The 12,839-nt window shown below is 38.9% G+C and overlaps 1 protein-coding gene across 1 annotated transcript in view; it reads right to left on the bottom strand.

Moving 5' to 3' along the window:
- nbeab (neurobeachin b) overlaps positions 1 to 12,839 on the bottom strand; it is a 333,968-nt gene that overhangs the window by 43,860 nt on the left and 277,269 nt on the right. The window contains exons 42-45 of the mRNA XM_041798435.1: positions 11,914 to 12,031; positions 11,724 to 11,826; positions 9,412 to 9,527; positions 3,596 to 3,708 (exon numbers count right to left, since the gene is read on the bottom strand). Of these exons, the coding sequence (XP_041654369.1) occupies positions 3,596 to 3,708; positions 9,412 to 9,527; positions 11,724 to 11,826; positions 11,914 to 12,031 (450 nt within the window). The remainder of the gene's footprint in view (positions 1 to 3,595; positions 3,709 to 9,411; positions 9,528 to 11,723; positions 11,827 to 11,913; positions 12,032 to 12,839) is intronic.

Genomic DNA, 12,839 nt, shown 5'->3' with positions numbered 1-12,839 from the left:
TTTGCGAGGTAGTTACAGAATCATGGCTGACCATGTGAGAAGGTACTGTTGAGTGCTTTAAAAACATAAAAACATGCTTAAAGCTATTGTTCCTAAGTGCAGGAGGTGGAGAAAATTGGACTTGCTTGGATTTGTGTCTTTTCGTCTTTCCATTTGGATTTTTGCGCTTCTACCATCAGTAACTAACCACATAAACTTGATCAATTCCTCCTGTCTCTCTGACCTGTTGGCTCCAGGCTCGGCAATGCCCCATGATGGAGTTTGTCGATGTAGTAAAGTGAAATATGATCTGCCATTTGTCTGGAGTCAACCCACAAAATTTTATTCTGGAATTCAACCAGATATTTAAATTTGGTTTCATCAGAACTTCCTGTCTTGTTTGATCTTCTCCAGAGATGTAAAGCAGCGAGCCAGTGGAACAACTCTAATCAACTAAAAATCAAATATATCAGCTCCATTGCTGTGACGAAGCAAAGACGGACTGAACATGCATCTGGTGGAATTTATTGGTTTGCATGTGACAGTACAAAAGTCAAAAATGGAACAGAAACAGTTTTACATGCAAACAATGATTTTCAAAATGTGATTAAAAATACAAGATTCAACCACAGAAACTCTGTGATTAATTCTGATTAAAAGAATTAGAATTGTTTGACAGCCCTACTCTATATTCTTCAAAGATGGTATGATAGTGGCATACTAACACCTTTTTTTTTTAATAAAAATATTTGAAATGATAAACAGTCTCCCTGTAGTCACCGCACACCCAACCTGAACGTATACCTCAGAGAGACACAGCGTAATATACAATGGACAAGTCTCTAGAGACAGAGCTGCTACCTCTGATCCATAATTGAACAAAAGGGCAGGCCAAGCAGGGAGGAGACGTATGGGGGGGCCTCTGTCCCTCCCTGCTACACTAGCAGTGAACTTTTGGAGGTAAGAGCCCCGGGGTTCCAAGGACAACTGTCAGGAGACTCGGGCTGTGAACTCATGCTAATGAAGGCAGCTCAGCCCTGTAAACAGCATGAGAGGATGTCACTGGAATACATTACAATACATAACTGTCTCCCTAGGGCAGGACAGGCGCACATGGCTCAGCCCTGATCTACCCCCCCCCAAACACATCCTGTGGCTCTCTAAGCCCACCTGGATGCCCAACAGGCCGAAGCCACCAAAAGCAGGCAAACACTGAGATGTTGGCAAAACACAACTGGGCTGTTTGTCTAAAAAAATCTGGATTTACTAAAACAGGAAAACTTCCACCACAGCACACTTTCCTCTAAAAAAGGAAAAATTGATACAAACTGCTAAGATGTGAGATTTGCAAAATGAGGCTCTATGTCAGAACATTAGCTCTTTAAGGCAAACAAGGGAAAATGAGGGAACGATAAAGAGAGCGAGAGAGAGCAGGAGCTCAGACAGGAATGTGACTATTTTCAGGTCAGTGAGCTGCAGTTTGCATGCGCAAGAGAACAAGAGAGAGAGAAAGAAAACAAGGGGGTGGTAAACAAGTAAACCAGGACACAGTTTGTGGTAGAGTGATCTACCACCTCTTCAAACATAATTCTGAACTTTATCCCCCAAGGTTGAGGGGCATTAGTGTCATTGTGTCTGAGCTTTGGTGATTTGGCAGCGTTAGCAGGATTCTCACGACAGCACAGCTTGATGCATTTCTGACTTGCCATATTTAGAAAGTCTATGACGGCAATACTGTGCTAATGATGTGCTGTAACAACTCCATTACTTTGAAAGTCAGATCTACACAGACTTCATTTACAAGACTGCAAAGTTTGAAAGATATAGTTATAAAAAACAACCAGATATGCCTTATTTTTGATGCATAACTGTACATTTTAAGAGTCTGTGTAGGGCTGAGTTGGTTCAACATCAGTTCCACTATACATCTAGCCCCTAATACTTTGCCTTACATCTTCATTTTTCATGTCCATGCCTAGGGGTACAGTGTCTCACTTCTTGTAAGAATGAGCTTAGAATCAGCTTAGTTTGTCTTCTTTGCAAAACGGCTCAAGCTCTGTCAGGTTGCTTTTACTGTATCATTGTCTTGCTGGAAAATGAATCTTCTCCCAAGTTTTAGTTCTCTTGAAGACTGAATGAGACTGTAGGTCAGGGTTTTCCCATAGTTTGTCGCACTCATTTTACCCTCTACCTTTACAAGCCTTTTGGGGCCAGCTGCCGAGAAGCATCCCCACAGTATGATGCTGCCATCACCATGCTTCACGATGGGGAAGGTGTGTTTGTGGTTCTGTGCAGTGTTTGGTGTCTGCCAAACATAGTGCCTTGTCTGATGTCCAAAAAGCACCATTTTGGTCTTATCAGACTGGAGAACTCTCTTCCAGTTGACCATAGAATCACCGACATGCCTTTTAGCAAACTCCAGTGTAGAATTAATAGTTTTCTTCAACAGTGGCTGTCTCTTTGCCACTCTCCCATAAAGCTTTGACTGGTGAAGAACCTAGGAAACAGTTGTTGCATGCAGCGTCTCTCCTATCTCAGCTGCTTAAGCTTGTGACTCCTTCAGAGTAGTCACAGTTGTCTTGGGGGCTTTTTTCAATAGCCTCCGTCTTGCATGGTCACTCAATTTGTGAGGATGAGTGTTCTTTGTCTCCATGGTGTAACGGTAGCCAGGAATACTGGTTAACCAGTGGCTGGACCTTCCTGACACAGGTGTCAACATTCACTGCACTCGGGTGATCCCTGTTTCACTAATTGTGAGAGTACTAGCACCAATTGGCTAAACCTCTGTAGAATTGGGTCAGTCATTATAAAGAGGGAGAATATTTATGCTAACATCTGAAGAGGTGAATACTTTTTATAGGCACTACATGCCAAATAGAGATTCAGCAACAGCAACATTATTAGGATGGCATCACTTGTGTCTTGGTTATGGCACCCCTGGAAAAGAGACCTTGGTCTCAGTGGGTTTTTCCCTGCTAAAATAAAAGATAAATAAAATAAAATCTTAGTCAAATATTTTCTCTACTTATAGGTCTGTATTATTTCCATCATCTTTTGTTTTTAAAGGTTGAATCTTCCTTTAAATTTGCCTGCTTGTTTTTGTGGCTTTTTGTGCTTGGTTGCTGAACTTCTGTGTCCAAAATAATTAAAACACTGATGGAAGCAAACCACATCATAAAAAGTTAGGCACAGGATGATGAAAATAATTATCTGATAGGCCCAATAAATCCCCAAAGTACTTAAGAAAACTGCAGTGATGGCCGATAATGCCTCTACTGATGTCCAATTTGCCTCAAGTAAGGATTTCATGGGATAAGAAATAGAACATTTACTCTGAGCTAACTCATGCTCTTTGACACATGATTAGACAAAGAGTACAGAATTAAATGGTAGAAATCTTACATAATACATTTTAACGCATTTAAAATGTTCAAATCAGCTTTTACCACTCCCTCCTTTATTCATGAGTTTAAAATACTAAGGAGTCTTCAGCTAAGATATATGATATTCTTTTACAGTATTTCCCTTAATAAGGAAATCTGAGACTGAACGTGTGACCTCTGCTTGCCCCCCTCTCTCTATCATACTGTGGTGATTGGCCAAGAGGCCTCCGTACCTTTGAGAGATCTCTGAAGTTTGCTGGCAAGGTCAGGTCCAGCTCCTCTGTGTCGTAGTTGGTGAGAACCCAGGGAAAGACCGGGTACTGGTTCAGGTCATTGTATGTCCTCCCTAGACACACAAAGTCGACAGAAATCTGTGAGTGATGAAGGGTTGGAAAGGAACAGAGAGGTTGAGAGTGAGGCAGGGTATACTTGAGGCTTCAATTACTTTTGGGGATCAGCATGCAACATTCCTACAAGCCCCTGATCTCAGAGCCCTCAATCAGACGCACTTCCTCTCTCATACAGAGCCTGAAATGCGTACATGAATGGCAGACTCTCATTGCTATGAAAGTTTTGTTGTTGTGCCTTTTCTTTCTGAGTGTACCTTAAAAGTGAGCTAAAGGAGTTACAGAAAGCATGAGGAGTCTGTCTTTAAGTCTAAAGAGGACATAAGTAAATCTTTGCTGTGAGGAGTTTGTGTAATTTGAGGAAGATAGATTCCTCTCAGGGCCATGACTTCAAATGCCTGAAATGTCACCAAAACTCTGAAGTGCTGGTTGGCCTGATGTAAAATCTCTTTATGCTCCAGCAGTAGGAATATGGTTTTCAGATGGCAAAACGTGTCAAAGGAAATTCATGGGAAATCCAAAAGCATGTACCGTGTTGTCATTAATGCTCTGCTTTTCTTTTGAAGATGACACTGATACAGCTGTGAGGTCAAGTGGTGGCCACTCATAATCCAGGATTGGGACAAGGCTGCTTTGGATGGTTTTAGTTGGAATTTTTACTACTGGTAATAAATCATACTTAAAATGAAAGGCTTGGCCTCATAGAAGTCAAACATTTTATTTTGCCCATCAGCTCTGGAAAAGTCTTAGCAGAATACTTGAGCAATATAGGGGAAATATGGAGTCTGAATGGTAGGGCTCTAACACAGGATAAATGATAAATGAAGCCTGGACTAAGACCTCTAAAAGAATACAATGGAGAAACAGCAGTGCTGAGATTATCGATATCCCTCCAAGATTAATGTAATAACTCATATGTATCATCTTTAAGGTCAAGGAGCTACACAAGGCCCATAATCCCTTGCCCACTCTAACAGCCAGGGCAGATGTGCAAACAGATCCTTCAAAGGGATCAAGCCATGCAAGGCTACCTATCAGAACCTGGACAAGCTCTTAAGGTGTTTGCAGATCACCTGGTGAATGTCCTCTCTGACAAATCTAATCCCTCCCTGTTCCAGCCTGAAGTCCTCTTATGTTTCAGAAAAATACCACAGCTGATTTTATCCCAACAAAGAACTAAGTCTAATAACAATGACTTCCTGAAGAGCTTTGAAAGGTTAGTAATTGATAATAAATTGGTACAAATTCTTCTGACAGCAAGAAAAAAAGCTGTCACAAGGAAACGGATGGAACATTACTCAACCACTATTGATGAATGGACAGACATGGGTTGTCAAAAACATGTTATAGATAGGCTGCCATTTTCCCTTCAAGTTCAAAAGAGTGTGGCAAACCGGACGGCAAGACTATCCGTTTAAAAGAGAAGATGTATATAACCTGATATGCCAATTAGATTGTTTCATATATTCATGGGATGATCCCATCCATCTGGAAAACCACCCATAGTTGATGCAAGGGAAGAGCAAAACCTTTGAAAATATTCTCAGAAGATGATTGGATGAACGTTCTGCCGGTCACACTCATTTCTGTCTAGTCATAGTGACAAGTCACATGACATAGTGGGCATGCTTACTAAACTGGTGGGATGGCAGAGAGGATGGTATTACACTGTGGAATTATCCCCTTTATGTAAGATTTGTGATGAAATGGACAAGAACAGCATTACAGTCAAACATTAGCTTAAAAGCTCATGTTGTATTGTTTTTGCAATAAATCAGCTATGCAGCTGATTCAATTACACACGGTTATTACGCTCAACATTTGTGTAATTCTGTATTCCTCCGTCCAGTTTGTTGTCAGATTGTGAGGATAATGACGAGCTGTAAAAGCTCCTACATCTGTAAGTGGTGTTAGGCTGTAGAGTTACAGATTATGATTACACTGTACAATGACAATATAGTCACACATTCAAAGGCAGATGCAACGTCAATGAATGTCGTGTATACAACCGACAAGTGGAACAAGGTGTTAAAGGGTTTTTATATTTGGTATCTCAGAAGTACTCTAACGAGTTCAGTATAAGTATCAGTGGAACACACAGTAGCAAGGTACTTTTCTCAGTATGTAAAACAGTAATTTAACAAGTTACATTTAGTAGGAGCACTACCAAACACTGGTGACCACCATAATTCCGTCCATTTTCTTGCATCCTTTATCGTCCTCTGTATTCAACATTTCTACTCTCTTTTCTATTCCTCCAAGATGAAAGTTTCCTGTGTTCATTTGTAGATAATTCAAAATAATTGTACTTAAAGAGAAAAAGTCTTTGGAAGAGCTTAAAAAAAAATTAAATGTACCCCAATTCTTGTTTCCATCACATTTTGTTTAAATGTGTTAAAGAACAGCATTACAGTAATGCTATTGCATGAAATTATGAACAACTAAAAACTAAACAAACAAACGAACAAACTAACAAACCCACCCGATCACATAACCTCCTTGGCGGAGGTAAATATAGAAAAACAGAAAGACTTTCCTTGTCAAGATTTATTCCTCACCTTCTCTATTTATGACACACAGAAATGTCCACAGGTTACAAGCCAAATAGAGAAAACAGACTAACAGACAATGCCTCAACCACAGACCTCACACAGCTTTTTACCACTTTGGCAATGGACACACATAAGATATAATTATTGACTATGGTCCCTCATTAAACAGCACTATTTCCTTTAAACTAGTCCTCAAGTTTTTTAGATGATTTTGGGGCTTTTGCTTTGATTTGATAGGACAACGGAAGAAAGACAGGAAATATGGGGAGAGAGAGTCGGGGGAAGACATGAACTAAACAACGCAGAGACTGGGAATCTACCCCACAACTAGTGCATTAAAGAAAACAGCCTCTGTGTATGGGTGCCTGCTTTACTAACTGAGCTGAAACGGGTCAACAGGAGTCAAGATTGTCAAAGACTACTGTAACTAACAGAAATCTGCTCACTGATGTCACCAAAGTGAGATAAGCTAATAATCAACTAAAAGAAGCCACTAAATGAAGAATCCACCCATTTCTCCTGTAATGGGAATGCAATGGAGACTCAGCATGTTCATGTTCTTGTAGTGGCTTAACATGGACTTCAGGACGTTCTCCAACTTCAGAGCAGCACTGAGGTCAGCAGGTTCATCAAAGACCCTGGTCACCAGTGCCACATACTGTTCTGCCTGCTGCTGTTGAGCAGAGGGTACCACAGCTTTGAGTCCCTAAACTAGAGCTCAAGACAGCTTCATCCCTCAATCCATAAGACTGTTGAGCTCTTGAGCCCTCAAGCTCATTACCATGTCACTGTCACTTTACTGTGTATACTGTCACCATAACTGTTGATGTCCACAATATTAGAAATAATTAATTTAGTTGTATTAAATCTATTTTATATCTTCTACTCCTATTTTTTGATTACTCCAACAATTTTACAACAAGCTTTCACTCTTTTACAACTCACAAATCATTTGAGCCTAGAAGGATGGAGCCTTTATAGCGGTGGTCATTAACCTTCCCAACTAAAGATCTATTATGAGTTAACAGAGAAAGCAAGATTGACCAGATACATTCAATTTTCAAGTGATATAATTTAACATTACCCCTACTTAAGCTTGTGGAAATTAAATACATAATCATAGTTACTTCATTTTTTTACACTTACATTTTTTTAATTTACACTTTTATGTTAATAAAATGCAAGTGCTAAATGCATTTTGATCTGCTTGAAAATTATTGAAAAATATTTTTTAAAGGTTGCAGCTTGATGTAAAAGCACGAGGTGGAGACAGCATGGGTAAGCTAGCAGTGCCAGATGTGCAACACAAAACACAACATATAAAATGGAAACCACCATCCAAGTTTATGAATGAACTGAGCGAACTGTGTGGTGAAATATAGCCTAATATAAAGCCTACAATCAGAATAAGATGTATGCAAATAGTAATATGGCAAACGATCAATGATGTAATTAGCCAGAGAGGCATTGCATGAATATACACTGAATAAAATGATAAAATAAATCTATAAATTGCTAAAGTGTTATACAAAGAAAGCTCTTTAGAGGGAATAGATTACACATTCTATCTTTTTATATTTAAATACAATAAATTTAGTGATTTTTTAAAGATGGCTGGATGTCCCACCAGAGGCTAAGGATGATGGAGATCCTTCGCAAGGCAAAGTTAGTAAACCGCTGGTCTAAAACAAAATGAAAGTTTAGGGAAAGTGAAAATTTAGGAGGAAAAAAGGATAAAGTATCAGTATAGGACTGGAGCAATGTAGGCTGAAAACTAGTGGAATAAAAGCAACACAGAGTGAGACCTAATGAACAAGGAGTGTTTTATTTGTAGTGTCTTAAAGATTGACCAGTACATAATGGCCTACAGGTTTGTGATCCCTGATCCAACAACAACTTAGACCAGGTACTTTAATAAGCACATAGTCCTCTTGAGAGTATAAACCAGTCTCTATTATTTCCTATGAATGACCAATATATTTACGTATATAACTTTTTTCATTATTTTTAAATATTTTTCAATGCAAGTAGTTATTCCACCAGAATCCTCCTTTATCTGCTTACTAGAGCCACAGAGTTTTTAATGATAACCTAAAAAAATAGTTAAAGATAATCCAGCAGGCATGTCTCCTCTCGCTTCTGGGTGGCAGCAGACTTGCATCAGATAATCTAAATCTAGCTGAGTGAGTGTTAAAGTATGACAGGATGGTGAATGGGAAGGTTTCTGCAGACTGTCCAGGGTCTGGAGGAAGCGAGAGAGCGTAATTACCCAGGTTAATGCCATACAGTAAAAGAAGCAGCAGACAGAGTGTGGAAGAAGAGTCGGGGGTGTTGCTGTGGTTCTGAGGCCTGAGCTGGAATGGCAGGATGTTAATAATAGTGGAATAGTGTTTAATTAGAAGACCACTTCCCATTCGCACCTCTTCCCAGCACTTCACCCCCCGCCTGTCTGCTGCCCCACACTGTTCTGACATCCTTGTCAGCTCGGGTCATTACAGAGGATTTTTAATGAATTTTGGGCATGTTTTTCTGTCTGCCTTACATCTAATTAGCTGACAATAATGTATCGAATACGAGCTAAATATAAATATGCATGAATATGCAGCGAGAGAGACGATGACACCTCTCAGAGCGGAGTAGTGTGCAGTCGCTCTCGCCTTCCCTGTTAGTTGCAGTTCAGATCAGAGAGTCGACAACAGAACCTCTCAACTCCACCGACACACACGTGTACGCTTTCACAAAGCTTGGTGCTAATTATCGAGCAAAATCCGCTGTGCCTGCTCTTTGCTTCAAACAGAACACCCCCATGAACGGTGAAGTCTACCATGTTGAGCAACGCTAGGGTTGCCAGGGATTCTTAAACAAATACGACATAGCTGGGGCCACTTATAGCATGTTTCCAGCATAAATGACATAAAGTTTATTGATCATGATAGCTGAACTTAAAGTTTTAATACACTAATGGTGAAGAGATTCACATAGATAACAGATCAAAACTCAGCTCTTTCACTAGTAGAGAGTTTCCTCTAGGTAAGGCAGAAAACAAATCAGGACCTATTAAACTGATGACTTAAAAAATACTATACTGAGAATTGCATTGCATTGCATTGTATGCTGTAGTAAAAGCATAGTTTCAGTTGAGTATTTTACCTGCTATAGTGTTGAGGAACATGAGGTATTCAAAGTTGGATATTTCTCTCCTCTGCCAGCGCTGGGTCATGTTGGATGACTTGAAAAGCTGCCGAGGAGTGGCCATGGAGATGCGCCTAGAAAGACATTACATCCACAAATCAGAAAAGCTAGATTTTTTTTTCTTTTTACTTCCCTTCTTTTAATATCAAAGTGACAGACATATCATCATCATCATCATCATCATCATCATCATCATCAACTGTTATTTAAATTGTGAGGATCACTGAGGTTTCCCTCATTTACAATGATTTTGAGTTACAGAATAAAACAAGAACAATTATAATTATTAGCACAAGTAAAAGAGTTTTACTCTGAGAAACAATCACAAACCAATGTGAAATAATTTGAAATAATTAACTCAAAATGACTCAGGGAAATGAGTGTCAATCTTGAGCATGTGCTGTAAAACTCTACATATTTGGAGCACAAAAGCTAAAAGGAGATTTTTTTAAATTTAGAGTAAACCTGCAGGACATGAAGCATCAGACAGTCGGAGTTTGGTAAGGCCCAGTTGACCAGTTCAGCATGGATGCTATATAAGATGGTGTATGTCCAATAACGGGTTTATGAATAAAATGGTGCAGGTGTTTATCACACCTCTATGCTTGAGAAGACAAACCAACTTTGTTATACAGAACACAATAATGAGTGTTTAAAGGATCTCCTGTAATGGATCTGAGGCCAGAGATTTAAGAGTGGAAGCAGCGGCATGTCTATGGACGATATCATCGTAGTCCAGTACTGACATAAAGACTGCCTCAATAATGCTTTTTCTACAGTTAAAAGGAAAGTTTGACCTGTTTCTGTGCAAGAAACCGAGTTTCTGATGAAACTTGCTGACTAGGTAATCAATATGGCATCTAAATGTTAATGTTTCATCAAACCAAATCCCAAGATATTTATACACTGTTGCTCTCACAATATTAGAACTATCAAGTGTGGATATTTGTACAGTAAAGAGGACAATCTTCAGCCTAGGCAAAAAGCATGAATGAAGAACAAGCTTAAGGCTTACAAATGCACTTTGAAGGATATTAAATGATATTTTTGATATCTCAACAGCAAGCTCTACAGAATCAGCAAAAAATAAAGAATCATAACATCAGCATAAAGATAGATATGGCAATCATGAGAAAAGGAGACATCATTGATATAGATTGTAAAAAACACAGGGTCGAGAATTGACTCCTGTGGAATACCTTTAGTTCATTGTAAAAACCCAGACTATTTCCTGCTTTCACACACTGTAATTGATCATGTAGGTAGTTCTGGAACCGATTACAGGTCACGGAGTTGAAGCCAATATTACCAAGTGTTTGTATGAGAAGCCCATGGTCAATTGTGTCTAAAACTTTTGACAAGCTAATAAAAACAGCAGCAGCATGCCTCCTCTTGTCCATATAAGAAACTATGTCATTAACAACAGCTGTAACAGCAGAGGTGAAAACCTAACTGATGAGGACTAAGGACAGAATGATTTGAAAGAAATGTTTTGAGATTTTTACTCCTTAGTTATTTGAGGATTGGTGATGTCTCCTTTTCCTCCTATAAAACTGATATGTCTAAATTTGGCTACATGGTTAAATATCACATGAGCAGCATTTTTTTTTCAAAGAGGAAATGATCTCCTCTGAGGTTAATCATCTTTTACTCTGTAGTTTATAGACTATCAAAACTACGTCTATTATTAAAGTTTAAGATTTATAACAACAACAAATAGGGCATATGTGAGAAATGACTGTGGCTTCTGTTAAAGATTTATTCTCTTGTATTCCAGTAGAATAAATGAAAGGTAATAGTAGTCCTTAGTTAGTATACTTTAACTTTGTTAATTCACCACTGGTTATTTTGCAGCATGGCTTCATTTATATCCAATAACAAAACAAAAAACATCTGGTAATTTATTTGATATTACAGTGTATAAACAGGCCTGTTAGCACTATGAGAGTCTAAAGGGACTTAGTGGTTTTCTCTGTGGCCAGTGGCCTGGCTGCTGCCCTGTTGTATAGAGTCTTCTGTCAGTGAATTAGGTCAGTTCAGTCAGGGTCAGTGCACATCCACAGCAATGACTGGGCCAATGAGACTTCAAATGACTCTGCTGCTGGTCAGACTGCTCTGAGGCCCCGACACACACACACACACACACACACACACACACACACAACCACACACACATAAAACTCAGTGGACTTAACCTTAGCTATAACGGACAAAAACATTAAAATTTTCTCATATTATTGAGGTTTTCTCTGGAGGAATATGTGACTTACCTGGCTTGTGGAAGACCATAGCTGGTGCCCACTCCCACCCGAGGAAGACTGTAGACCACTTTCTTAACTGTGGCCTGGTCAGGGAAGTTGAACATGACTGATGCTGTGGAGCAACGAGAGATATCAGAGTAGTACTGAAGAAGTGGAGAGGCGTGAATTAAAAATTCTGTAAATTGGAACTTCGACTTACTTCTGTTGGCCATAAAGACTTCCATCGCTGTGTTCTGCAGGAGGTGGCGCCTGGTGAATACCGCCCGAATCTCACTGAACATCCACTTCCCATGTAGACCCTCAGTGTACGCCAAGACCTAAAGCAGAAAGAAACATAGAATGTAACAGCTGTATAAAACCAGGGGCTGCAAGTCCAATCATTATTAAATATTTGATTACTCATATTCATAAAAAATACAAGTGACCATTTTATACTTGCTTGCTTTTATGTTGGCATCAAAGGAACAGTTGGTTTTATCTCATCTTTTTAATATAAGAGCTGTCTAGGTTAACACCATTGATAGCCATTAACAGATCCACAATAAGTGCATACATTATTACTTATAAAACATTACTTTTGTTATCAAACATTTAAAATGGGAAAATGAAGGAACCTGAGCTAAATTTCAAGTGTTTTTGCAAAAGGTCTGAATTCTTATGTAAATGTGATATTGCAGTTTTTTATTTTCAAATTAATTTGCAAAAAAATAAAAAATTCTGTTTTCACTGTCATGATGGGGTACTGAGTGTAGATGAATGAGAATATTTTTTTAACTTCAGCATCAGGCTGCAACAGAACAAATTTTTTAAAAAGTGCAAAAAAGTGGAATTTTAAAATTGGCTAAAAAGGTAAGACTACCGAATTTTAATTGTTTGACAGACTTACTTCATATCTGATAATATTATACTCCTGAATTCAGGAATAAAATGTGACAATACAATAACTGACACCATATGTTATCTATCAAGGCCCTTTCAAGTATAAAGCTCTACTGAAAGTTTAACACCTTTTTAGTTGGTTTATAAAGTTGCACCAAAGCAAGCAGTCAATAATCGACCCCCTGGCTCAGTGACACATAAATAATCAATACAAACCATCCTACCATGGAGCAGAGTGAGACAAAG

This window comes from Cheilinus undulatus, linkage group 2 (genome assembly GCF_018320785.1).
Source record: "Cheilinus undulatus linkage group 2, ASM1832078v1, whole genome shotgun sequence".
NCBI lineage: Eukaryota > Metazoa > Chordata > Actinopteri > Labriformes > Labridae > Cheilinus > Cheilinus undulatus.
The sequence above is the reverse complement of the archived record's forward strand: the minus strand, read 5'-3'. Positions and strand labels throughout refer to the sequence as shown.